We start from the raw sequence: 26,633 nt of genomic DNA on the forward strand, positions 1-26,633 counted from the left end.
CACAGTCAGGAGCCAGGACTCTTAATTCCAGAGTTCGTGCTCTTAACTGCCTTTAGCTGCTTTGGTGACTGAGTCTAATCCAACAATTTTACAGATGAGGCTCAGGGAGGGGAAATTGTCTTACCCAACTTTTACGCAAGGGAAATAGAATTTGGGCCTCCCTTCCGGGCGCCAATCTGGACAAGGAATTATCACAGAAACTCAGATTTAAGAAACATTTATTAAGTAGTTGCATCATTGCAATCCATCCTCAAAGCAGCCTCCGCTAAGTATTATAGTACTTCGTGTTACAACACTGATCATATGGGGAAATAAGCTAAGAGGGATAATTCCCCCCAAGATTAATTTAGCAAAATAGCGGCACTGTCGGGATCACACATTCAGGTTCAGAGGCTTCCAGCAGTTTCAGCAACCTAATCCCAGGTTCCTCCTTCCTGCACCTGTGGGTATGAACGAACTCCCCCATCCCCGGACCTGGAGCCCGCTCAGAGCGGTGCATTCTGGGATTCGCCCGCGAAGAATGCCGACTCTTTGGGCCAATAGAATCCGAGCATAGGCGACTGTATCCACCTTCGCTGTCTGCAGGTTGATCAGGCCTCCCTCAAACTAGCCAATGAGAAGTGCACGGGTCCTGGTCGCCTAGGAAACCGCGTGACAACAAGATGGCGGCGCCGCGGGACGGCTAGCGGCCCTGCGTGGTGAGTCTGGCCCAAGACTTTTCTGCCCCTAGAGTCCTCTCGCAGGCTGGAGCCCGAGCCCCTAGAGCCCCGTGGGCCTGCGAGCTCCGCGGCTCCCACAGGAGGGGTTCGGGACCCTGCTTACCATGATTACTCGTGGAGGGGGAAGGAGGCGACACGGCTTCCAGGGCTGGGTTAGGTCGTGATAGACGTCTCTCCCTAAACGCGTCCTGGGGGCATTAGGGAGTGACGGCTGGCTGCGGGCCGGACCGTGTCCCCGCCAGAGCTCTGGGCCCTGGGGATGACGGCTAGGCCGAGGAGGTGTGAAGAAGAATGTTGTGAGTCAACCACAGCTCTGAGTTTGGTCCCAGAGATGTAGAGGCATGGTACACAGCTTTGCTCTCAGCCAGATCTGAAGTGGGTGACAACCCTGAGTTAAGGAGCTTTTGGCCTGAGGGGTAGTCACAGTCCTGCCCTTGGAAGCCCCAAAGTGAAGGAGGTAGACGACTCTGTCCTCAGGGCTCCCTAATCTGAAGGAGGAAGAGACACGCCCCTGCCCTCAGGAGTCCCCCCAAACGGAAGGGGAAATGCAGCCTTTGCCCTCAGGGTCCCCTGTAATCTGGGAGAAGATTAACCTGGAGACAATGTGTTGGATTGGACTGGAGTGACACTGGAAGTAGGGAAGTCAGTTGGGGGCCACGTGACAGCTCCCAGAATGGGCAGTGAGTTCCACTAGGATAGCTGACAGTGGGCATGGAAAGGGGCAGCTATGTGTGAGACAGTTTAACCTGCAGGGTTTGGTGTAAGAGGAAAGATGGCGTAAGAGGGAAGGAAGGAGAGAAAAATGCTGTGGTTGGGTGATGGGGTCCCATTAAGAAGGGGGAAGGGGAGGAAGTGAGTTTGACGAAGATGTTGAATTTGGTTTAGGAGTTTTTTGTCTTTTGTTTTTCCCCCTGTGACAGCTTTATTGAGATATAATTCACGTACTACATACTTCACTCCTTTAAAGTGTAAATTTCAATCGTTTTTAGTATATTTTAGTATATATTCCATTTATATGAAATGTGCAGTATGGGCAAGTCTATAGAACAGAAAGCAGATTTGTGGTTGCCTAAGACTGGCTGGGAAAAGGGGTGGGGGCTGGAGAGTAAGTGGTGACTGCTAGAGGGTACAAGGTCTTTTTAGGCTGATGAAAATGTTCTAAAATTGTGGTGATGGTAGTACAGCTCTGTGAATATACTAAAAACTTAAATTTACACTGTAATAAGGTGAAATATGTGAATTCTATCTCAAAGCTGTTTTATGAAAAAGGTTGCATACTGTATAATTACATGTATGTAACTTTTTTGAAGTAATATAGAGATGGGCCGGGCGCGGTGGCTCACGCCGGTAATCCTAGCACTTTGGGAGGCTGAGGTAGGAGAATTGCTTGAACCTGGGAGGCAGAGGTTGCAGTGAGCCGAGATCGCGCCATTGCACTCCAGCCTGGGCAACAAGAGCAAAACTCTGTCTCAAAAAAAAAAAAGAAAAAAGGAAAGAAAATAAAAAGAAAATTAGAGATGGAAAATAACGTACTGGTTGCCAGTGGTTAGGGCTGGGGGAGGGGTGCAGGATGGGTGTGACTATAAAGAGGGCCATGCGGAAGATCTTGGTGGGGCTAGAATAGTTCTGTATTTTGATTGCAGTGGTAGTTACCCATGTAACTTGACCTATGTGATTTAATCTACCCATGTGATCAAACAGCATAGAACTATACATACAAACTGTAGAAAAAAATGTCAATTCCTGATTTTAATATCATACTGTAGTTATATAAAATCTAACTATTGGCTGGGCACAGTGGCTCATGCCTGTAATCCCAACACTATGGGAGGCCAAGGTATGTGGATTCACGAGGTCAAGCATTTGAGACCAGCCTGGCCAACATAGTGAAACCCTGTCTCTACTAAAAATACAAAATTAGCTTGGTGTGGTGGCATACACCTGTAATCCCAGCTACTTGGGAGACTGAGGCAGGAGAATCACTTGGACCCAGGAGGCAGAGGTTGCAGTGAGCTGAGATCGCGCCACTACACTCCAGCCTGGGTGACAGAGCGAAACTCCATCTCAAAAAACAAAACAAAAAAATGTGTTGAGGGGAGCTGGGTAGAGGATACAAAGGATCTTTCTGTACTATTTTCCTAATTTCCTGTGAATCTATAATAACTTTCAAATAAAAAGCTAAAATATAAGTGAAAAACAAACTGAAGAGTTAGCTGGCCAAGGGAAGGGTGCAGGTAGGGGTGGGGAGACCATTCTGGGAGTGGGGGGGTTGAGGTCGAGGCAGGCGGGATACAAGTGCATTTGAGATATTGCTAGCAGTTCCGGTGGCTCAAGTGTGGGAGGCGGCAAGATGGGAGATGAGGTCAGGAGACATAAGCAGGGACCAGGTCACCTATATCAAGGAATTATGAAATTTTTTTTGAGATGGAGTCTTGCTCTGTCACCCAGGCTGGAGTGCAGTGGCGCAATCTCTGCTCACTGCAACCTTCGCCTCCTGGGTTTAAGCGATTCTCCTGCCTCAGCCTCCTGAGTAGCCGGGATTACAGGTGCCCCCCACCATGCCCGGCTAGTTTTTGTATTTTTAGTAGAGATGAGGTTTCGCCATGTTGGTCAGGCTGGTCTTGAACTCTTGACCTCAGATGATCCACCCTCCTCCGCCTCCCAAAGTGCTGGGATTACAGGCGTGAGCCACCACGCCTGGCCAGAATTTTGAATTTTTTTCCCTAGGTGAGAAATGCTGGAATTATAGGCATGAGCCACCACTCCCGGCCTGCTTTATGTTTTAAGAAGATCTCTCTGGAGCACATGGGAACTAATGAAGGGAGCCATGAGGGGCTCTCAGACTTGGCCATACAACCCATGAGGCTGCCCAGACAGGGCAGGGGGCTGGGGCAGGGTGGGGGTGAAGAAACTCTGGGCCTGATCCTTGAGGAGGGGTCCTTCCAAGGAAGGGGCAGGTCATGATTCTCAAACTCTGCAGTGAAGGCATTGGAGGCTGCCTCCAGGCAGCATGGATTCCCTTGCTGACTGGCTTCAGAAGTAGGGTTGAGGCCAGAACCAGACATTTTCAAAGTGGAGCTTGCTTGGATTTGTCCTAAAAAAATTTGATCCAGGCCAGGTGCGGTGGCTCATGCCTGTAATCCCAGCATTTTGGGAGGCCCCCGAGGCCGAGGCGGGTGGATCACCTGAGGTCATTTACTGAATAGAGTAGTAGCCTTCGATTATGTCTCTCAGGTGCACTCCTCTTTCCAGAAGGAAGAGGGAATGAAAGGAAACTAACATGTAGGAGTGCCTCCTGTGGCAGCAACAGCAAAAGCAGCAGCAGCCCCAACTCACATTTTTCAGTGCTTTGAGCTTGGCCCTGGGCTAGACCTCTGTTACCTCTGAATCTGCTCAGAACACTGCCTGTGCCAGTACTGTTACTACCCCCATTTTATACTAAAAGAAACTGAGGATGGGTTACTCCAGTGAGTGGCAAAACCTGGCATCTTAACCTTGGCGTCACCTGGACTGTGTCTTTTTTTTTTTTTTTTGAGATGGAGTTTCGCTCTTGTTGCCCGGGTTGGAGTGCAATGGCGCAGTCTCGTCTCATTGCAACCTCCCCACCTCCTGGGTTCAAGCGATTCTCGTGCCTCAGCCTCCCAGGTAGCTGGGACTACAGGTGCATGCCACCACGCCCAATTAATTTTTGTATTTTTAGTAGAGACGGGATTTCACCATGTTGGACAGGCTGGTCTCAAACCACTGATCTCAGGCAATCCACCCACCTCGGCCTCCCAAAGTGCTGGGATTATAGGCGTGAGTCACCGAGCCCGGCCCACATAGACTGTGTCTTGATTGAATCCTGCCTGTGGGTTGCCCTCTCTGGCTCTGAGATGTTGGTAGTGGCACCAGGTTTCTGGTGGAAGGGAAGGAGACACTTGGGCTTTGTGTCACCCAGCTGGCTAATGGACGGACAGCCTCCTGGGTGGTAGCATTTTCAGACTCTAAGTTTGGGAAAGTTCCAGGCTTCTGACTCATTTCTGCATCCCATCCACCCTCACAGTCCTTTCCCAAGAACCACCAGGCCAAAGGTCTCACAGTTCAGAGCACAGAGCCGTATACCCAGAGGAGCAGGCAGATAACAGAAACTTCCAGAAACCTCTGTGGGGACAGTGGAAGCGGCAAAAGGTACTGCAGCCTAGACAGTGCTTCCCATTAGGAAGAGTAGCCAGGGATGTGGAAACTTCAGACTACCCCCTGGGATTGGAGCCCTGAGTCCATCCCCTCTGTCCCCAAGGGCTGACTTCCTGCATTCCTCTAGGGAGTTCCTGACAGCTGGATTCTAGAAGTAGAACTATGAGCTCACCTTTGGCCTCCCTTAGCAAGACCCGGAAAGTGCCCCTGCCCTCGGAGCCTGTGAATCCTGGGTAAGGAGCCAGCCTCAGGGGTCTTTCTGTCCCTGCCTTCCATCCTTCCATGGCCAGAGGACAATGACTCCTAGTGTCTTGGGGAATACAAGTAAGGGCCACATAGCCTTCTCTGACCACTGTCTTTTTCTTTATACCTTCTTCTGGGGTGCCCAGCTTTGGATCTGAGCATAAACTGGGTTGTGCTTTTAATAAGGTATGGGCCCTGGAGGAGTGGCTTGGCATCCCATCTGTTCATTCACTGTTCATTGATTAATTCTGCAAACACAGATGGTGTATGGACGTATCCTGGGCCAGGCCCTGTTTGGGGTTCTCAGTAAAGGGAATCTTTTACATCTGTGTAGCACTTTCATGTTTTCAAAACATTTTTTACCTCTCTTCCTTCTTGCTTTTCGGAATACCACTTTGAGTCTTTTTTTTTTTTTTTTTTTTTGAGACGGAGTCTCGCTCAGTCGCCCAGGCTGGAGTGCAGTGGCCAGATCTCAGCTCACTGCAAGCTCCGCCTCCTGGGTTTATGCCATTCTCCTGCCTCAGCCTCCCGAGTAGCTGGGACTACAGGCACCTGCCACCTCGCTCAGCTAGTTTTTTGTATTTTTTAGTAGAGATGGGGTTTCACCGTGTTAGCCAGGATGGTCTCGATCTCCTGACCTCGTGATCCACCCGTCTCGGCCTCCCAAAGTGCTGGGATTACAGGCTTGAGCCACCACGCCCGGCCTTTTTTTTTTTTTTGAGAGCAAGTCTCGCTCTGTTGCCCAGGCTGTGGATTGCAGTGGCATGATCTCAGCTCACTGCATCCTCTGCCTCCCAGGTTCAAGCGATTCTCCTACTTCAGCCTCAGTAGCTGGGACTACAGGTGCGTGCCCCAACGCCTGGCTAATTTTTTGTATTTTTAGTAGAGACGAGTCTCACTGTGTTAGCCAGGATGGTCTCGATCTCCTGATCTCGTGATCTGCCCACCTCGGCCTCCCAAAGTGCTGGGATTACCAGCACTCTAGGTGTGAGCCACTGCGCCTGGCCCCACTTTGAGTCATTCTAAGGCCTAGAAGATTCAGAGAGGTTAAGCATCAGGCCTCACAGCCTTTGCAGAGCAGAGCTGGGGCTGAACTCGTGGGCTTTGCAAGCCTTGTAGTCTTCCCACTAAGACTCTGCTCTTCACCCCTTCCCCATCCTTCTCCACTGGGCAAAGTGAGTCATGTTGAAGCCTGTCCCTTGTCTCACCCCAGGCTGGGGCTGGGATTTGGGGCTGGAAGTCCTCAGGAGGTAGAGGCCCCGCTTCCATCTCTTTGAGCTTTGACTGAAGTCCGGTGCCCAGAGCCTTATCCCTGGTATCATTCCAGGGGCCCTAACTTATATCTCTTCCTTCCTCCTGCCTGGGTTTCCAGGAGGCGAGGAATCCGCATCTACGGGGATGGTAAGTGTGCCCTGCCCTCATGCCCTCTTCGCCTCTCATGTGCTCGCACCTCCTACAGTTGGGCCAATGGAGAGAAATCACAAGGCCCTTGTCAGCTGGAGCAGCGGCCTACATTGTGTTATCTGTAGCTCCCACACTGTCCTCTCTGAGGGCTGGGCTTCCCTCCTGGAAGCTCTCAGATTAGGAGGCCCCATACCCTTGGCACAGTTGTTGCCACTCACATTCGAACCCCTTGACCCACTGTGGGACTGGCCAGTGTGTGCCTAGAAACCACGTGGGGGCCAAGAGATTACCCAGCCCAGGGGTCGGGATCCCAGTCCGCCTTCCCCCTCCAACCTCTTCCAGCATGACAGCCGTTTCTCCCAAGAGGCCTGTGCACACATTGCCACCCTGACTCCTGTAGCTCAGGCCTTTGGATCCCCACCCCCCAACACCCCACCATAGCATTGGCATTGGCTATGCAGGTCCCTCTGGGAGCAGAACTGGAAGAACTACAAGAACAGCCCCATTCTGGTTGGGTCCTTGCTCCCCAGCCTTATGAATTCTCTCTCCTCAAACTCCCTGGGGCACACTGCATAGGCTGCGTCACACTGGCCAGGGCCCAGGGCGTGAGTTTCCTCTGGGCCTCGGCCCCAAAGCAGTGACCTGGGCATCCCTGTCTGCAGAAGATGAGGTGGACATGTTGAGTGATGGGCGTGGCTCAGAAGAAAAGATCTCAGTCCCTTCCTGCTATGGCGGCATAGGTGCCCCTGTGAGTCGGCAAGGTGAGAGCAGAGGCCCGAAGGGTCTGGGTCCTGGCTGCAGGAGGGGGCCCCAGAGAAAGAGCAAGGCCTGGGGAGGCATGGCCCTTCCTCTCGCCTGTTTGGTCTGAGGAAGCTGCTCCCACTCCTGGCTGACGGTGGCAGGGCCCTGGCTTTGCGTAAAGCCACACAAGCCCCACCCTTAGCTCAGGAGGCCTGGCCCAGCCCCAGCCCCAGGCCAGGCTGTGGCTGTAGTTGCCAGGTATGATATCAGTGGGCTCAGGATTCAGGGTCAGAGAGGGATAAAGAGCCTGAGGGTAGAGCTCAGCCTCCTGCTTCTGCAGGGCTCTGGCAAGGCGCAAAGTTGCCTGGACAGTCCACTTAGCTTGGCAGAGGGCTGTGGCAATGCTGAGCTCATGGAGGCACCTAAAGTGGGATGAAGCCGATCAGGGTGGCTTCCCAGAGAGGGGATTTAGCAAGTCCGAGAAAAGGGGAGACATGGGCAGGCAGGGATGAGCTGTGCAGAGTGCTGGGCGGGATCTGGGGATGCTGGGGATGAGGTTAGAACTTTCCACTAGCTCACTAGCTGTAGTATCTTGAGCAAGCAACTTTGCATCTCTCTGTCTCTTGGGGCCTCCTCTGTGAAGTGGGCATGGGAACAGCGAGGGCAGCGTGTTGGGAGGATTCGATGAGATGCTCCTCGGTGGAAGGCCCCTGGCCAGTGCTTGTTACATGGGGTGCTCAGCGTGGTGGCTGCCCATAAGGAGGCCAGCCGCAGGGAAGGGCCTGATGATCCTCCACCAGGCCCCCTCCATTTTACCGGCAGAGGGGATTGAGGTGGAAAAGGAGACAGGAAGGGCCTGGCCTAAGGTCCTGCAGCCAATTCATCACAAAGCCAGGATCTCCTATACCCTGACTAGGGTCAACTTTCTTTTTTATTTTATTTTTTTTTGAGACAGGGTTTTGCTCTGTCATCCAGGCTGGAGTGCAGTGGTGTGATCACAGCTCACTGCAACCTCAGCCTCCCAGGCGCAATCAGTCCTCCTGCCTCAGCCTCCCAAAGTGCCGGGATTACAGGCATGAGCCACTGTACCCAGCCAGGTCACTTTCAGTAGTAACCATGGCAACCAGGTTCTCTCTTTGAAAAAGCTCCAGGTGTCCTCTCCCTGCTTTCCCCTGTCATCCCCTCCTCTCCCACTCCCAGTCAATATCTGTCCTTACCAAGGTAGATGAGGACTTGCCTGTCTTATTTTACTTCTCAGCCAGCAGCGTCCTCTACTGTCCACTGCTCCTTCCTTCTCAGTACCCCCACCAAGCTCTTAGGCACCAAGCTGCTGCCTCCCATTGCCGTCTGCTTCTAGGCTCTGCCTCTTAGCTATCATTACCACCTCCTTTTTTCCCTCAGTTTTTTGTTTTGTTTTGTTTTTGAGACCGTCTTGCTCTGTTGCCCAGGCTGGAGTGCAGTGGTGCAAATCAGTACTTATTGCAGCCTCGACCTGCCAGGCTCAAGCAGTCCTCCCACTTCAGCCTCTCAAGTAGCCAGGACTATAGGCACACACCACCATGCCTGACCATGCCTGGCTCATTTTTGTATTTTTAGTAGAGACAGGGTTTTGCTATGTTGCCCAGGCTGGTCTCGAACTCCTGGTCTCAAGTGATCTGCCCGCCTTGGCATCCCAAAGTGCTGGGATTACGGGGGCGAGCCACCGCACCCGGGCCCTCAGCTTTTCAATGTGATGTTCTGCTGGCCTGGACTCTCCTCTGTGTCCACTGTGCCCCAGTGAGCTCACCTGCACTCCGTGTGTAGACAGTTCCCAAATGTTTCTTTGTCAATTAAGATGCATTTAACTATAAGTCAAAGAAAACCCTTCCTCAACCAACAAGAACATTAAGGAAGTTTTGTTATTCCACATGCAAAGACGTCCTAAAGAGGCAGCTCCAGGGGTGTTAATTCAGTGACTCAGAGACATCATCGGGGGCTCAGGTTTCTCCATCTTTTCACTGAACCTGCCTTGACACGGCAGCCTCATGTGGTTGTAGGATGATGGCTGCGGTTCCTGTTTCATACATAGAAAGGACAGTATCTAGGGGAAGAAAAGGAAAAGGCCTGCTTCTTCCTGTATGTTTCTTTTTTTCTGTTTTCATACTTTTTTTTTCTCTTTTTGAGACAGAGTCTCTCACTCTGTTACCCAGGCTGGAGTGCAGTGGTGCGATCTTGGCTCACTGCAACGTCCGCCTCCTTGGTTCAAGTGATTCTCAAGTAACTGGGATGACAGGCATCTGCCACCACGCCCGGCTGATTTTTGTATTTTTAGTAGAGACAGAGTTTCACCATGTTGGCCAGGCTGGTTTTGGACTCCTGACTTCAAGTGATCCACCTGCCTCGGCCTCCCAAAGTGCTGGGATTACAGCCGTGAGCCACTGCACCCGGCCCATTCTCATACTTTTTTAATAAAAACTTTTATTTCCCATACTACACAGATGTAAAACTTTTTATTTTGAAAATATTTTAAGCATACAGGAAAGTTGAAATAATAATATAGCGAATACCATACGTTCTCCATCCGGATTCAACAATTATGTTCTTGAGTGTGGTGGCACATGCCTGCAGTCCCAGCTACTCAGGAGGCTGACTTGGGAGGATCACTTGAGCCCAGGAGGCCGAGGCTGCAGTGAGCTGTGATTGCACCACTGCACTCCAGCCTGGGCAACAGAGCAAGACTGCATCTCTTAAAAAAACACAAAGATTAAAAGTGACACGGACATTTTGAAGAGTCCTGGCTACTGTTTTCTTTTTTTCTTTTCTTTTCTTTCTTTCTTTCTTTCTTTTTTTTTTGAGGCAGTTTTGCTCTTGTTGCCCAGGCTGAAATGCAATGGTGTGATCTCGGCTCACCGCAACTTCCGCCTCCCAGGTTCAAGTGATTCTCCTGCCTCAGCCTCCCGAGTAGCTGGGATTACAAGGCATGTGTTACCATGCCCGGCTAATTTTGTACTTTTTAGTAGAGACGGGGTTTCTCCATGTTGGTCAGGCTGGTCTTGAACTCTTGACCTCAGGTGATCCTCCCGCCTCGGCCTCCCAAAGTGCTGGGATTATAGGCATGAGCCACCGCGTGCCCGGCCCTGGCTACTGTTTTCTACAATGCCCTGCATTCTGACTTTATCTGGCAGTTTGCCTGTGGGGTAGTTGCCTCACTCCTCTATCTGCCATTTTGCCTACCACTGGACACTAGATTTGGAGGTTTGATTAGATTGAGGGTGAAATTTTTGGCAATGCTTCAGGATGATGTGGCCCATATGTTACACCACGTCCTTGTATATGTTGGACAAATTATTCGATCTCTCTGTGTCTCACTTTCCTAAACAGTTCATTTACCTCCTGGGTGTGTTTCAAGGATTGCAGGGGTTGATCTACATGAAGGGTTTAGAACAGTTCCTATGATGCCAGTGGGAGCTGCTGTCAGTACCTTCATTTCCATTCCTGGGACCCCTGTCCTCCTCCTTCCACCCTGACAACTCATCCTCAGCTCTAGGTCTTGGCCTCTAAAGACTTTATGTGCTTGGCAGTCCCTGCATCCCATGACTCGGAGCTGATGGCCTCCATGACGAGGAAGTTGTGGGACCTGGAGCAGCAGGTGAAGGCCCAGACTGATGAGATCCTGTCCAAGGTGGGGCCCCAGGTGGGAGAGGGCCAGGGGCCAGTCTGAGAGGTGGAGGGACTGGCCTGGGGAGGCCAGGAGTTGGACTAGGGCGGGTGATTCTAGAACCATCTCCCCGACTGACCTGCCCAGTTTGAGGACCAGGTGTGGCCTGGGCCTGATCTAGGTCCCTGTGACCTGAGCCGAGAGGCTGGGGGTTCTTCCCCTCAGCTGAGCAGGACCCAGTAGACCCTGGACTGGGTGACACAGCGGACTGCTGAGCAGAGCGCGGCACCCTCAGATGCGGGGGTCCTCAGGTGTGGGCCATGCCTCTCCCCACCTCAGAGGAACTGCAAGGGTTATCTGAGGTCCAGGACAAGTGGCCGTGCCAAAGGGTGGCCGGGGCTTGCTGTTCCCCAGCGTCCAACGTAGGCAAAGCTCTGGAGTTTAGGCAGGGCTCTGGGAACCACAGGCCCTGTGCTCACCCTGTGTCTTACGCTATAGGATCGGAAGATAGCAGCCCTGGAGGACCTGGTGCAGACCCTCCAGCCACACCCAGGTAGGAGGTTCTTGGAGGGCTGACCTGCGCCCCCAGTCAGGCACCTCCCCTGGGCCTGGGGCTCCTGGAAGCTTGGACAATGGCTTCTGGCATCAAGAGCATCAAGCTGACTGCTTGGTGGGGTCTGGACAGCTGAGCCCACAGAGGGGCTGCAACATATCCAGGACGGTGCTGGAGTCACTCCGTGCCCTCCTACATGGGACTGAGTCCCATCTGAAGTGTGGAGGACAGGAGGCTCTGAGGGGAGTGGCAGCCTCCTAGAGCCCATCAAGGCACAGCCACAGGGTCAGGGGAGAGGCCAGAGAGGTGGGGAGCCAAGAGGCAGTTCCTGGGGGATCCCCAGAACAGCTTCTTCAGATGACCCTCAGGGCAGAGGTGACCTGGCAGTGTCTTGCTGGAGCAGCTGAAGCCTGTCCCTGTCTTTCCCTGAAGCTGAGGCAGCCCTGCAGCGGCAGGAGGAACTCGAGACGTTGTGCGTGCAGCTGCAGCGGCAGGTCAGGGAGATGGAGGTGAGAGAGGTGCGGCCCCAGGGGATGTGGGCAGCCAGCAGTCCCCAGCTCTGCATGGCATGCTCCTTAGGAACTCGGTCAGAGCCCACCTCTCTGGGCCTCTCCTCATCACATCCCAGCCAGGGACCCTGACCTGCATTTCCCTACCCAGGACTGGCCCAGAATTTAAAGAGCCAGGGAGGTGTCTGGGGTTGGGGCACAGCCCTGCTTTTGGGCCCTCTGAACGTGCCTCTCCCCTGCTTAGCAGACCTCATGGCTCCCACTGGACTGAATTGCACAGTCCTCGCCGCGGCCTCTGCGTGCCTCTTCATGTTATCTTGAACCACTCTCCCCTCCAGCCATGAGGCCCTTCCTCCGGGTCTTTGACCACATGGAACTGCTTCCCAACTCAGGGCGTTGGGCGGTGCTGTTGCTGTTCCCTCTACTGAAATGTTTCCCCACCTCCCCCAGGCCAGTTCTACTGGCCTCAGTCATATCCCCCGGGCCTCCTAGGCGGGTTTTCCATCCCATGCTTTCTCAGTGCCTCATCTCTCTTCCCTTGTGGGATTCTGAACTCCACGAAGGAGGAAGCAGTTTCCTCCTGTTTGTCACTGTGCACCCAGGACCTAGCACTGAATTGAAGCAATTTGCTGCCTCTGGCTGTGACTTCTGCTCACTGGGGACTCAGTGACCCCAGTCACCTTTCTTTCCCCCACTCACATAGCCATTCAAACAGCAAGGGAACTAGAGGGACACCAGGCACAGGGAAGGGTCCCAGGCACGCATGGGCCCTGCCAGAAGTTCTTCCTGGGATTCAGTCTCTCTCCCTCTCCACGCAGAATTGGATTCCAAAGTCCCAATCTAATTTAAAACCTTGGCAGCAAACCTCCAGGTGCAGCTGAGAGCCCTTCCCTCTCCAGGCTGTTCATACCTGGGCTTGTCCCGGAGCAGTAGCCACAGGCGGTGAGGGCTGTGCCAGAGCCTCGGGGCAGGGGCATGACTGCCCTTGCAGGCATATCAGCCACACAGTTACCACATCATTCATTTAACAGCCTCGTCTGGAGGATCTGCCTGGGGCAGGCCTGGGGCAGAGCATGACCAAGACAGACATGGTCCCTGCCTGCATGAGGCTGCCAGTCTGTGGGGAGGGGAACAAATGAATACACAGGTACAGAGAGTGCTGTGACTTGATGAAATGGGTGATACCACAGACGCAAGTTGGGGGACCACCTGTGGGGGTGACATTGGGCATGATGTCTGGTGAATGAGGAGGGGATGGGGTAAGAGGATCCAGGTTTAGAGGGGAAAGGTGCCACTTCCCACCACATAACTTGGCTTGTGGTCAGTGGCTGTGTGGAGGAAGGAGAAGAACGGGAAGAGAGAAGAGGTCGTAGGGCCCTCATCACATTGGAGCCGCCCGTGGTGCTGACTGGATCCTGTCCTGAAAAAAATGGGAAGCCATTGGAAGGCTTCAGTTTGAGAGGTGGCGTGACGAAAAGACCACCCTGCTATGTGGGGGTGGGTGGTGCGGGTGAGGAGAGGACAGGGGAAGGCAGGCGCCGCCCCTGGATTGTCCAGGAGAAAGATGACGGTGGCTTGAACTAGGGTGGTGGCAGCAGATGGAGCCCAGCAGATGGGTTCCAGGCTGCATTGGAGGGGACACAACAGGCCTTGCGGGTCATCCTGGAGGAATGGGCCACAGAGGATTCTCAGGTGGAGGGGGTGCCATTTCCAGAGACAGGAAAACCTGGCGCGGGGAGAGGTCTGAAAGGGGGGCGGGAGCCATGACCATTAGACATCCAAGTGTAGACGGTTGGAAATGTGAGTCTGGAGCTTGGGTGAAATCTGCATAAATACAAATTTGGGTTCTGTTGTATATGGGAGAGCGTGTGGATGGAGCTGGGCCCTCACGAGTTGGTGTTGGATAGGAAAGGGAAATGATGAAGGAAACTGGAAAGGAACAGCCCGGGAGATGGGAGGAAAACTAGCAGATGGTGAAAGATAAAGACAGAAACGTGCCCGTGCGCTTGGCAGCGGGTAGGTTGGTGGTGGCAGCACCTTGAGCAGTTTCAGAGAGGTGTGGCGATGGAGCCAGGTTAGAGTGGCTTGAGAAAAGAAGTGGGGGTGTGGATGTGTAGACAGTCCAGAAGTTTCCTGTGGCAGAGGGGACATGTGGCCAAGCCCTAGGGAGGCTGGCACATGGTTCACATCCCTCAGCCCTGCCTCCTCCTCACACTTGGGCCAGGCCACATGGTTCCTGCAGCAAGGAGGCCAACCTTACCAAGCCCTCGCGTGGGCCGGGCACTGGCGGGCGTGAGCTTACTTGAGCCCTCCTCACAAGCTTAGGTGGCAGGAACTGTCATCTCCATTTTATTAGAGGAGTCATCTCAGGCTCTAGGGGCTGAAGCAGCTTTCCAAGGTCACAGCCAGGAAGTGGCAAGATCCCCCCACTCATCCCTCTGTCGGGTCAGCTCTGAGGGCCCCATCGCCTGCAGACTGAGGCTGGGCTTTGGGACGACGCTCTTTCCCTGGGATGGGGCTGAGCTGACGGTGCCCCTGCGTCTCCTGCTTCTTTCTCACAGCGGTTCCTCAGTGACTATGGCCTGCAGTGGGTGGGCGAGCCCATGGACCAGGAGGACTCAGAGAACAAGACAGTCTCAGAGGATGGCGAGAGGGACTGGATGACAGCCAAGAAGTTCTGGAAGCCAGGTAGAGCAGGGTGTCTGTCCCAGGCCCTCTTCAAAAGGAATTCTCCACGAGTTTGCTGCTGGCCGGCAGCTCCCCAGAGGCTCATCTCATTCATACCTGGGCCCCTGACTTGAGTCGCCCTGAGAGCCCACACCTTGCACCTGACACAATGCGGGAGTGGCCTCAGCCTCCATCACTGACCACTTAACCTGCTGGCCTGCTTCTCCCCGGTCCCCACTCTGCTCTCGCTCATCTGTCAGAGACCGAGAGATACAAGAGGTAGCAAGGCCTCATTTGCCTCTGGTTACATAGTCTACAAAATGCCACTCTAGAAGCTGTTGCTGTTTAAAAAAAAGCAATCCTTCTGTTCCGGAAGCTGCTCCCAAATTCTCAGGCTTGGCCTCCCTCTCCAGGTTCACTTATGGCCCTTGGAACCCACCTGGTTCTGTGGGCCCCACTGTGTCTTTTTTTTTTTTTTGAGATGGAGTCTCGCTCTGTCACCCAGACTGGAGTGCAGTGGCACGATCTTGGCTCACTGCAACCTCTGCCTCCCAGGTTCAAGCAATTCTTCTGCCTCAACCTCCTGAGTAGCTAGGATTACAGGTGTGCGCCAACACACCCAGCTAATTTTTGTATTTTTAGTAGAGACAGGGTTTCACCATGTTGGCCAGGCTGGTCTCTAACTCCTGACGTCTTGATCTGCCGGCCTCCCAAAGTGCTGGGATTATAGGCTAGAGCCACCACGCCCGGCCTACCATGTCTTATTTTTAACTTGACTGCTAATATCTAGAGGGATTCCTCCCACAGTCCCCTCCTGTAGACCCACAGATTTGGGTCCATAGAACTGGCCATTTCTGAAAACCAGGCCCATTCTCTTCAAAGAATGGGAATTGTCACCCAAAAGTTGATTCTCCAGGCTCTAGAGTCAGGCACGCCTGCGCCCTCAACTTGATCCCACCTCGTATCCCTGGTGTGACTTGGGCAGGTGACCTCTATTCACTTCATCAACAAAACAGAAGTGTTTTCCTTCCCTGGGAGTTACCAGGAGCAAATGAGTTAAACGCAGAGTGCCTAGCTCTGGCCTCGCTCGCAGCCATTGTTGTTTCCAAAGTCTGAGGGCAGGGGTGGTCACAGGAGCACAGCTTCCACGGGGCCCATGTGGAAGATGACGGCACCTTCTTGGTTTCCTGTTTCCTGCTAGGTAAAACCCCAGACTCCAAACATGAGAATCCTGCCTCCTGTTTAGGCCTGGGCTCTGGCCGGATCCCCCCAAATCTCAGGGTGCAACGCCCTCACTGCTTGTTCTGAAAAAAACATCACTTCCCATTTTTGTGCCATTTGCAGCTTTCTTTTCTTTTCTTTCTTTTTTTTTTTTTGAGATGGATTCTCGCCCTGTTGCCCAGGCTGGAGTGCAGTGGCACAATTTCAGCTCACTGCAACCTCTGCTTCCTGGGTTCAAGCGATCCTCCTGAGTAGCTGGGATTACAGGCACCCACCACCACACCCGGCTAATTTTTGTATTTTTAGTAGAGACAGCGTTTCACCATGTTGGTCAGGCTAGTCTTGAACTCCTGACCTCGTGATCTTCCCGCCTCAGCCTCCCAACGTGCTGGGATTACAGGCGTGAGCCACCGCGCCCAGCCATTTGCAGCTAGCTTTCAAAGCATTTTCTTTTTTTTTTTCTTTTTCTTTCTCTCTTTTTTTTTTTTTTTGAGGCAGGATCTCACTTTTGCCTAGGCTGAGTATAGTGGCACAATCATGGCTCACTGCAGCCTCAACCTCCTGGGCTCAAGTGATCCTCTCACCTCAGCTGTCTGAGTAGCTGGAACTGCAGGCATGTGCCACCACACCCAGCTGATTTTCTTTATTTTTTGTAGAGACGAGGTCTCGCTACGTTCCCAAGGTTGGTCTTGAACTCCTGGATGCCAGTGATCCTCCTGCCTCAGCCTCCCAAAGTGCTGGGATTACAGTTGTGAGCCACTGTGCCATGCCAGCATCTTCATAGCCTTGACAGGGGCCAGGAGTTACTCCATTTCACAGATGGGTAAAGGGAGGCACTTAAGGAGTCTGTGGACTCATTATTCAGGGAAGAGGGGCAAGACTTAAGGCTGACAGCCCACTGGAAGACAGTTGGTCACTGAGGCAGAAGATGAGATGATGCCCAGCTTGAGGGTGGGGATGGTGAGAAGGGATGGGCAGAGAGATTTAGGTAGAATCCGTGGCCTTGGTGTCTTTACGTGAGGGAGAGGACTGGAGCAGTCGGGGATGACCCAAGGGAGCACAGCTGTGGGAAAGATGCCGAGTCCATTTGGGACACAGCAAAGCTGGGGGCTGTGCGGCCCCTGTGATGCTGCACATCATAGGGGTGTCGTGGGGGGAGTTCTCGAGGGACCCCTGGCATGAGTGAGAGGTAAGGCCCTATCAGGTGGCTGCAGGTGCTCTAAAAATGTCTATCCTGGGTCTAGGCCAGAGGCTGACAAGTGCCGCACCCTGGACCCTGCCTGGCAGGCTGGACACAGGCTTCAGGTAGGCCTGCCATCTTGTTGCAGGGCAGCCTTCCTCCTGGCCAGGGGGACCTCCTTGCTCCTTTCCAGATGACCGGTTTCTGGACCCGGCTCTGTGGATTCCTACTCTGCCCTGTTTGGTTGGTTGTGCGCTGAGTGCCTCCAGTCAAAATAACTTGTGAAAAACCCTGCCCTCCATCTTGGAGGCCCTGGCCACACATGTGGCCCCTCTGTGCGTTCTCTTCCTTCTTTTGCTTTTTAAATTTTTTCAGCATGGGAGGGGCCTTGATTCGGCGCTTTCTGCCAGATGAATGACGTTTTTCATCGCTAGCAGCTTCTGTTCCTGGGACATCTCTCTCTCCTGCGTCCCCATTCCTCTCTCCCCAGGTGCCAACCTGCTCCTGCCCAGGAGCCTCAGGCTTACAGCCCGGCCCCCGCTGGCCTGATGCTCGGCTGATTGCTCTGCTCTCCCTCTGTTGGAGAGGCTCCTACGGGCGCTGGGGTGGAGGCCCATGGAGGGTGAGCCAGGGCCGTCTTTACCGAGCCGGGGGGATGATCAAACTTTCTGGAGCCTGAGACTCTTAGGGAGGAGGGCTGGTGGGGCCATGAAGGGGCTTGGCCTCAGGCTGGATCGCTCACTCTCCCCTCTCTCTGCCAGCGTCACAGAGGATGCTGTGCCAGGTGCTTCAGGGTCCGCGGAGACATGAAAGGGACAGTCCGGTCACACGCCACTGGGGCCAGGTGTTGGGCCTCGGGGCTGAGAGCTCTGGTCAGCTCTGAGGTTCTCACTCCCCCCACTCCAACCCTCTGCATCTCTGAGCTCCTCACTTCTTCCCTGTTCCCCTGAGAATCCTCACCCTCCCATCCCCCTCTGAGATCCCCACTTCCCCTACCCCAGGCAGTCCCTGCCTCCCTCCATGCCTCCACCTCTCCCTGCCAGCACCCCGCACGCCTCCCTCCTTCCTCTCAAGCCCCACACTCCTGAGTCTGGGTTGGAGACCCTCTGACTCCACAGCCTGCATGACTCGCCCCTAGGCCTGCCCTTCAATCCCCGTAGCCACCGGCTTGACCCCTCCCCACCTGCCCTTCTGCCTCCAGCCTTTGCTCCTGCTCTGTCCCCACAGAGCGCCTTGCTTGCTTCCCTCTCCTCTGAAGCTCAGGGCAAATCCAGCCTCTGCCAGCAAACTCCGCCTGCCCTGTGTGGGCTGTGCTGCTGCTCTGGGGAGGGTTCTGCTTGAGGGAAGGGGCTCAAGGCTCTGGCTGAGGCAGGGTTCAGGTCGGGTCAGACCCCAGATGGGCAGATTGCTGACGCCCTCTGAGTTCATTTCCTCCTCAGTCGTGCTGATGGGCTTCTAGGGCCACGGAATGGATGTGGTAATAAACTCTGACAGCCACTGTCACCTCGCTGTTGTCATGCATGTCGCAGTGCTTGGCACATGGGCAAGGTGTGTGTAGCTGCATGTGATTGACTGTGATGCCCGTGTGCCCAGGCTTGGATGATCAGAGCACATTGGGACAATTATCTGCACAGGATGAGGTGGGGACAGGGTGGTGCGGGACCTGAGTTCAGGTCCTGCCAGGCCACAGGCTGGTTGAGTGCTCTGGCAGTGGCCAGACCCGCAGGGCCTCGTTTCCTGCACTGGCTCCTCTGCAGAGCCGAGTGACTGCAGTAAAGTCCCCAGAGCGGGGCTCGGCTTGCAGGTGTGTGGTAATAGCGGTTCCACTTCCCGTTGCAGCTGTCTTTGCCTGAGGGTCAAGGGCAGGCACATGGAGGGTGGCACTGCATGAGCTGCCGGGTGCCATGGGCACTTGTGCAGTGAGGGACTGCCACCTTGCCACTGAGCATGGCAGGGTCTGGCCCTCTTCTGGGCTCCACAGCCCCCACAGTGATACTTACACATGCCATTGTCACCGTTTGCCACCCTGTCTTCTTCACTTGAGTCTGAGCCTGAGGATGGCAGGACCCTGGGCGTGGGCATCACCATGATTGGCAGGGTCTAGCAGAGCACGGGTGCTCAGACATTGCTAGACAGCAGGATCCAGCCCTGCTTCTAGTGGCCCAGTCACTCTGGGCCAGGCCCAGGGCTCAATGCTCCTGAGCTCAAGGGGTACCCAGCATGGCTGGAAGGCAAACAAGCAAGCAGAAAGCAGCAGCCTGTGACGAGGGCCAAGGGAGTGGGCGCAAGGGCTCTAGGCATGCAGCCTCGAGGCAGGTGGGGGGGCTCCTAGCAAGGCTTCTTGGAGGAGGTGGGGGTGAGTAGGCACAGTTTGAGCCCAGCGATGAGTAGGCGGTGCTAGGGACAACAACAGCCACCATCTGCCAAACACTTCCTCCAAGCCTCACAGCAGCCCTGTGAAGTGTGGCAACTTTTATTGTCCTCATTGTACAGAAGAGGAAGCTGAGGCCCATAGAAGCCCAGGGTTACAGAGCTCAGAAGTGCCCTGCAGTGCCCACCAGAGCGCAAGGCGGGGGGCATGTTGAGGAGAGGCTGGGGAGGCTGGGTGCTAAGTAAGGGTCTTGGGAGTTGGGCCAAAGAGCTTGGACTTGACCTCCCTTTTCCTCATTTTAATACGCTTGTGGGCTCTCAAAGTTGGACGAGGCCTCAGAAGTGATCTCCCAGCGTTGCCACCCTCCTTGGAAAAGGGACCCCAGTAAGCAGCCTCCCAAGAACCAGTATTGAGAGGCAGCTTATGAGATCACTGAGCACTGAGGCTGAGTCACTTGGGCCCTGCAAGCTGCATGATCTGGGGTGTGACACCTCACAAGGCCCAATTTCCTTATCTGTAAAACAGGAACAGTGATGCCTGCCTCCTGGCATTTGGCACAGGGCCATCATTTAGATAGGTTCACCAGCTGGATCTTGCAGGCAGCACAGGGTTCATATCATCTCCCCATTGCACAGAAAGGACAGCTGTGGCTCAGAAAGGAAGTGCCTTTCCATTTGAGTTCTGCTGCTAGCTCAGGGCAGACCTGGGACTTGCCCTCTGACCTTCCTCCTGCTGTGTGAATCCCCAACTGCACCTCTCTCCATCCATGGGTCAGGCCTCAGTTGAACGCTTGTGGGGTGGTGGTGGGGCTCACTGACTTCACAAGGCCCTGCTGTGGTAGCTCTTCCTGTCTCATTCTGTCAGTGCTGGTTTGCCCAGAGCTGTAGTTCCTTCTTCCTGGCCCCTGGTCTTATCTCCACTCTGTGATATCCAGCATCTGCCTAGCCCACCTGCTTTTACTTCTTTAAGCCAGGGCTGTTTTCTTGGCAAGCTTCTCTCTTCCCTTTTGTCGTTTCTCGGCATCCTCCCTGGTCTGGCCCCATCCCATGTCGACCACCCATGTTCATCAGCCTGAAAAACCCCTGGCCCTGGGAGGTGACAGGAACACTGAATTAGGAGTTGGTGTATTTGGTGCTCTTCCTGGCTCTGTCTGGTCTGATCAGGCCATGTCATCTGACCTTTCTGGGCCTCACTTTACCCATCTATAAAGAAGACAGAGCCCTGGCAACACAGCGAGACCCCGTCTCTTAAAATTTTTTTTTTTTTTTTTTTTAATTAGCAGAGTGTGGTGATGCTGCCTGTGGTCCCAGCTACTTGGGAGGCCGAGGTGGGAGGATCAGTTGAACCTGGAAGGTCGCGGTTGCAGTGAATCATCACCGTGCCGCTGCACTCCAGCTTGGGTGACAGAGGGAGACCCTGTCTCAGAAAAAAAAAAGAGGGTTGAGGCAGGCATTGTATGAGATTATCTATTCTGCTATTGTTTTTAGGTTTGCCTATTTGTATTTAAAGTAGTTGTTAAAATAATGTCTTGGTATCATTCTGTTAGGTGAGTTTTTCCAGGGCATCTCAGGGACTGTGGGGGAACCCCAGGAGGAGGTGGGGGCAGGTATAGCCCCTTCAGGGGTAGGAAGTGTAGGGGAGAGGAGAAGGCCAGCTGGGGCCTACCATTTCACCTGCTGCAAAAGCAACAGGAAGCACATCTGCACCTCCCTGGTATAGCCACTGCACCACTGAGAGGAAAGGAATTGGGTCCCCAGAGCCCTGACCCACATCCTGCCGCAGCCTGCCTGTCCTGTGAAAAACAGCCTCTCCGAGGCCCCGAAAGTTACTGGTGTGTTGTAGGGCACACCCGAACAGATGACTTACTTGGGGACCAGGTCCCATCAAAGATGACAGAACAGGCCCCTGGTCTGTCCCCAGCCAGCATCTACCTGTCCTCCACTTTTCTGCTCTGTTATCCGTCATGGCTGGCCCCACCACTCCATATTCTCCCCCGAAGCCAGTGCACAGCTGTATGTGCCACACATTTTTCAGAAGAGGAGGACAGAGCTTTGTCAGCTTCTCAAAGGGGTCTGTGACCCAGAAATAGTTGCACAACCTACGGTCTGTTCCATATCTGTTCTGGCCAGCAGCTGTCCCTACATCCTCCCTAAGAGCCATCTGTTCCTCTTCTGACCTCCCTCTCCTGAGATGGGTGGGGGAAACAGACTTGAGAGGCAGCCCCGACTCCCTTCCCAGTTCCTCCTCTCACCAATTGGCTTGGGACAAGTCATTTTTCATCTCAGTGGGCCTGTTTCCTCATGTGTAAAATGGAGCTAAATAACCCCTGCATCAGCCTGGCGTAGTGGCTCATGCCTGTAATCCCAGCACTGTGGGAGGCCGAGGCGGGCTGATCACCTGAGGTCAGGAGTTCCAGACCAGCCTGACCAATATGATGAAACCCCATCTCTACTAAAAATACAAAAATTAGCCGGGTGTGGTGGCATGCACATGTAATCCCAGCTACTTGGGAGGCTGAGACAGGAGAATCACTTGAACCCAGGAGGGGAGGTTGCGGTGATCCAAGATTGTGCCATTGTACTCCAGTCTGGGCAACAAGAGTGAAACTCTGTCTCAAATAAATAAAAATACCCCTGCCTCAAGCCTCAGGGTTGGCATAAGGACCATGTGTGCAAGGTGGAGTTGGGCACAGTAGCAAACATGGACAGGGTACGTGTTCCAAGCTGGCTCTTAGGAAGATAGCTGCTGTTACTATCTAGTGTTGTCCTTCCTTTTCCCCAGGGAGTCAGTTGAGGAGACACTAAGACCACTGCCCAGCCTGGGAGGGAGCCACAGAGACTAGGGCTGCTAGGGACACGGCAGCCAGGAGGCGGCTCATAGGTGTCTGTCCTCTTTGCCAGGGGACTCATTGGCGCCCCCTGAGGTGGACTTTGACAGGCTGCTGGCCAGCCTGCAGGATCTTAGTGAGCTGGTGGTAGAGGGTGACACCCAGGTGACACCAGTGCCCGGCGGGGCACGGCTGCGTACCCTTGAGCCCATCCCACTGAAGCTCTACCGGAATGGCATCATGATGTTTGACGGGCCCTTCCAACCCTTCTACGATCCCTCCACACAGGTAGGAGCGGTGTTGGGGGGTTGGTGTTCTAATGCCCCTGCTGCCCACTGTTAGTTGGGGATGATGGAGTCAGTTCACCCCAGGTCCAGCCTGCCCTCCATGGGGCACCCAGGCCCACACACGACTTGCAGATGCCCCTCCCCCAAGGCCTGGGACTCAGCTTCCAGAGTGCAGCACTGGGTGACCCTGGATCTAGGGCCTGCCATCCAGACTAGTGGCAGGGCAGGGTGGGTCCAAGGCCCAGGCCACCCGCTCACTTTTCCTCTCCCCTTGCAGCGCTGCCTCCGAGACATATTGGATGGCTTCTTTCCCTCAGAGCTCCAGCGACTGTACCCCAATGGGGTCCCCTTTAAGGTGATGAGCTGCTCCTCAAACCACACCTTTGGGGATTTTGGAGGCTGTGAGGATACACAGCCTCCCCAGGCACCTCCCATTCTGAGGGAAAGCCACTGTGCCCCCTGGGGGACCCCAGTTTGATGCCCTCCAGGAGGATAAGCCTGAAGCCGGGCTGGGAAGGGAGCAGGGAGGACCGAAACAGAGCAGCAGGCAGCGCCCTCTGCTGGCACCCTGGAGACAGCCTCGGCTGCAGGGCCTCCCAGTCCTCCCCAACTTTCAGGACACCTTGACAACCTGGGGTCCCTGCAGAAGTGACCCGGCTATCCCCCAAGTCTCCTGAAGCTATCTGGGTAGGGTGGGAGGCAGTGCTGTGAGCCACATGCAAAACAGAGGGGACAGATGTTGGGACTCAAGGACATAAGGTAGAGCTGGCCCATGGGTAGGTGCCACCACCGGAGCCCGTGAGGCTGCGTGTTCCAGAAGGTGGTGGGTTAGTGCCGCACTGAGGGCGTGTCAGGGAGGCAGCATGTGTCACCAGGGCTCAGGAAACAGCATGAGTCATGACTGGGGGTGTTTAAGGCATTTGTGCCACAATGGGGGCCTCGGAGCCTTGATGAGGCAAGTGAGGTTCCATGTACGATGATGCAGTTTGTGCTGCAGACTGGAAAAAAGCAGGGGCTTCGTCCTCTCCTGACCCCCTCACACTCTGCCTTCATGGTAGGTTCCTGAGAGGGGGTCTCCAAGGAGGGTGTCAGTACTGCAGCTTCAGCTGGCCTGGATGGGGTGCTTGCAGGAGCAGCAGGGCCGAGGAAGATGACAGCAGTATGAACTGTGGCTCTCCTGAGGCCTGGTTTTCCTCATATGTAAAATGAGGGTTGCATTAGACCATACCCTTGGCCTGTGTTTAGGCAGATAGGGCTGAAAGTGGGGCCAAGGGCTGAAGAGCTGGGCCCACTGCTGTCACCCTTCTTTCTTGCCAGGTGAGTGACTTGCGCAATCAGGTCTACCTGGAGGACGGGCTGGACCCCTTTCCAGGCGAGGGCCGTGTGGTGGGCCGGCAGCGGATGCACAAGGCCTGGGACAGGGCGGAGGAGCACCCAGGTGAGTTTGGCCTCCAGGTTGAGGCAGGGGGCCGGGGGACTGCAGAACAAACTCCAGGGGGGCTCCATCACCACTCATAGTCCTTCCTGGGCCCCGGTTCCCAATGCTGTCCCTGCAGGCTCCAGGATGACTGCTGAGAAATTTCTGAACAGGCTCCCCAAGTTTGTGATCCGGCAAGGCGAGGTGATTGACATCCGGGGCCCCATCAGGGACACCTTGCAGGTGAGGCCAACCCTAACTCCCCCAGCCCTCTTGGGGGAACTTTAGCACCAGCCCTGGTCCAGCCTGCCAGAACAGTGTCTTATCTGGAGGCTCAAGTTTGAGGCACCTAATGAGTCCCTCAGAGCTGTTGCTCCACTGTCTCCTGGAAACTGTGAGGCTGGTGAGGGCACTGGCTGGGCCCTAGAAAGCAGGTGGGTTGGCTGTAAGAGGACTAAAGTCAGTCCAGGCCAGGGGTGAGCCCAAGGCCCAGGCCACCCCATCAAGGTCTAGGCCAAAATATCCAGCTCAGTACTGGGTACTCCCTTCGTGGTTGCCTCAGATTCTCCTTAGCCCTTATCATTCTCTCTCCTCGCCCCCTATCCTGCTTCTCTTCCTAGGTGTCCACATGTGAAAGGCACCAAACCTTAGTTTCTCAGGCCTCCTCTGCCTCCCTCACCCACACATTGCTAAGTCCTGTCTGGTCTGTCCACCCCCAGAACTTCTCCCAGATGCATCCCTTCTCCTGATTCCCACCACCCACCACCCTAGTCTAGGGTCCAGAGTATCTCTCCCAGACAGCTGCCTCCCACTGCCACTCCTGCCCCTGCTGACCATCCTCCAGGCTGCCTTCCCTGTTGATATCTTCCAGTGGTTCTTGAGATAAAGCCATGTTCCTTATGCTGGCACTCAAGGCCCGTCCTATATTGCCAGGCCCCTCCTCACACCAACCTATTCCTTCCAGTCCAATTGAGCCCCAGCTTCAGCCACACATAATGCTGGCAGTTGCCCAAATGTGTCACCACCTCTAGGAAGCTTTCCCTGACCCCAGGATCTCTGTTGATGCTGTCTGGAATATCCCTGCACCCATTCCATTTCTAAGGACTCCCACTCATCCTTCAGTCACAGCTCAGTTGTCATTTTCCGAGGGAAGCCTTCCCTGACCCCAGGCTGGGGTGGGCTTCCAGCCTGATCATCATCTGTGTGGGTTTCTGTCTCCATTAGACCGAAACCGGGGGTTACCTGGGGGGGAACCATGGGGCTGCCTCCCAGAACCTCCTTCCCCTTCCATTGCCTCTCCTCTGGCCTTGGTTTATACAGAACACCCCCTCCTGCTTTGCTCACTGGTCTCATCTGTCCCTGGTCAAGGATGTGTCCCTTTAAGGATTGTGGGAATGACTCAAATGGGGCCTAGGGCTCTGTCCACCCTCCATTGATACCTTCCAGAACTGCTGCCCATTGCCTGCCCGGATCCAGGAGATTGTGGTGGAGACGCCCACCTTGGCCGCTGAGCGAGAGAGGTGAGGGCAGGACGAGGAGGTGAGGGCCTGGGGGCATTGGGTCACCGAGCGCTGATGGCCTCTGGGCTGTGCAGGAGCCAGGAGTCGCCCAACACGCCAGCACCCCCGCTCTCCATGCTGCGCATCAAGTCTGAGAATGGGGAACAGTCCTTCCTACTGATGATGCAGCCTGATAACACCATTGGGGATGTGCGAGCCCTGCTAGCGCAGGCCAGGTGGGCACAGGGCAGGGCTGGGACCACAGAGGGGCTCTGGCCTCACTGCCCAGCCTGATCTGCTCTGCCTGGTCCCCAGGGCCATGGATGCCTCTGCCTTTGAGATCTTCAGCACATTCCCACCCACCCTCTACCAGGACGATGCACTCACGCTGCAGGCTGCAGGCCTCGTGCCCAAAGCAGCACTGCTGCTGCGGGCACGCCGAGCCCCAAATTCCAGCCCGAACTTCAGTCCTAGTCCCGGTCCCGGCCCCAGTCCCAGCCCCCAATAAAGCGCCCGCCCCCTCAACCCGCTGCTCCGCCAGGCTCTCAGGGGTGGGCCATCTTGCCAGGCATGTAGGAAAGGCCTGGGACCAGCTGGTCCAGGGAGGGGGCGGTGCCGACCCGCCCCTTGGTAACTTGAGCCCCAGCTGGCGGGCCTGGCTGCTGGGTCTTTGTCTTCTAGGTTCCTCTTTCTCCCAAGAAGGGCTAAGTGGATCCTGTGAAGGGAGGGATGCAGTGGGGGGAAGGAGCTGGCCCCAGCTGGGTTTACATTCTCAGCTGGGACAGCAGAGCCTCACTGTGTAGTGTGCAGCCAGCAGATACCTGGGCACAGGCACAGACCCACCAACTTGTGGGGACACCTCAACACTGCACAAAGCCATTTTGCCACCGGACCCATGCCCCCAAACTAGCAGAACTGCAGCTGGGTACCCACCTCCCATGACACACTCATACTTAGCCATTGTGCTCCAACACAGGTGCATGGGATGGCCACACTCACTGACAGGCATGCAAATGTGCAGTACACACCAAGGCACAAACAAGCGTGATATGGACACCACATGCATGTGAACTGGAGGGTGACCCACCCAGACTTCTCCAGAAACCACTGATCCATACAGGTATGTGTGTACCAGACATATCCAAACACATGCACTAACACAGAGGTGACAGTCCCATGAGA

At 54.7% G+C, this 26,633-nt stretch overlaps 1 protein-coding gene across 13 annotated transcripts; it reads left to right on the top strand.

The window, feature by feature from the left end:
* The first annotated feature begins 556 nt into the window (after positions 1-556).
* LOC105494498 (UBX domain protein 11) lies at positions 557-26,603 on the top strand. 13 transcript variants are annotated; one of them, XM_071098076.1, is made up of 16 exons: positions 558-698; positions 4,765-4,889; positions 5,023-5,128; positions 6,511-6,539; positions 7,178-7,303; positions 10,844-10,956; positions 11,419-11,473; positions 11,906-11,982; positions 14,544-14,670; positions 22,322-22,536; positions 22,813-22,890; positions 23,853-23,973; positions 24,092-24,195; positions 25,399-25,472; positions 25,547-25,687; positions 25,767-25,998. In XM_071098076.1, exons 3-16 carry the CDS (start codon positions 5,058-5,060, stop codon positions 25,957-25,959), a joined length of 1,524 nt encoding a protein of 507 aa, XP_070954177.1. In that variant the 5' UTR covers positions 558-698; positions 4,765-4,889; positions 5,023-5,057; the 3' UTR covers positions 25,960-25,998. The 13 variants fall into 13 exon arrangements, with proteins under 13 accessions (XP_070954202.1, XP_070954192.1, XP_070954177.1 ...); XM_071098088.1 differs by having other exon boundaries at positions 10,844-10,911; XM_071098083.1 differs by having other exon boundaries at positions 559-698; positions 10,844-10,944; positions 25,767-25,995.
* The last annotated feature ends 30 nt before the right edge of the window (positions 26,604-26,633 follow it).

This window comes from Macaca nemestrina, chromosome 1, assembly GCF_043159975.1.
Source record: "Macaca nemestrina isolate mMacNem1 chromosome 1, mMacNem.hap1, whole genome shotgun sequence".
Lineage (NCBI taxonomy): Eukaryota > Metazoa > Chordata > Mammalia > Primates > Cercopithecidae > Macaca > Macaca nemestrina.

Excerpts from the sequence above, each read along its gene's own strand:
- LOC105494498 (XM_071098076.1), top strand. The coding sequence starts at position 5,058 with ATGAGCTCACCTTTGGCCTCCCTTAGCAAGACCCGGAAAGTGCCCCTG. Across the intron at positions 22,891-23,852 it reads CCAATGGGGTCCCCTTTAAG|GTGAGTGACTTGCGCAATCA; the intron begins GTGATGAGCTGC and ends CTTTCTTGCCAG. Across the intron at positions 24,196-25,398 it reads CCATCAGGGACACCTTGCAG|AACTGCTGCCCATTGCCTGC; the intron begins GTGAGGCCAACC and ends GATACCTTCCAG.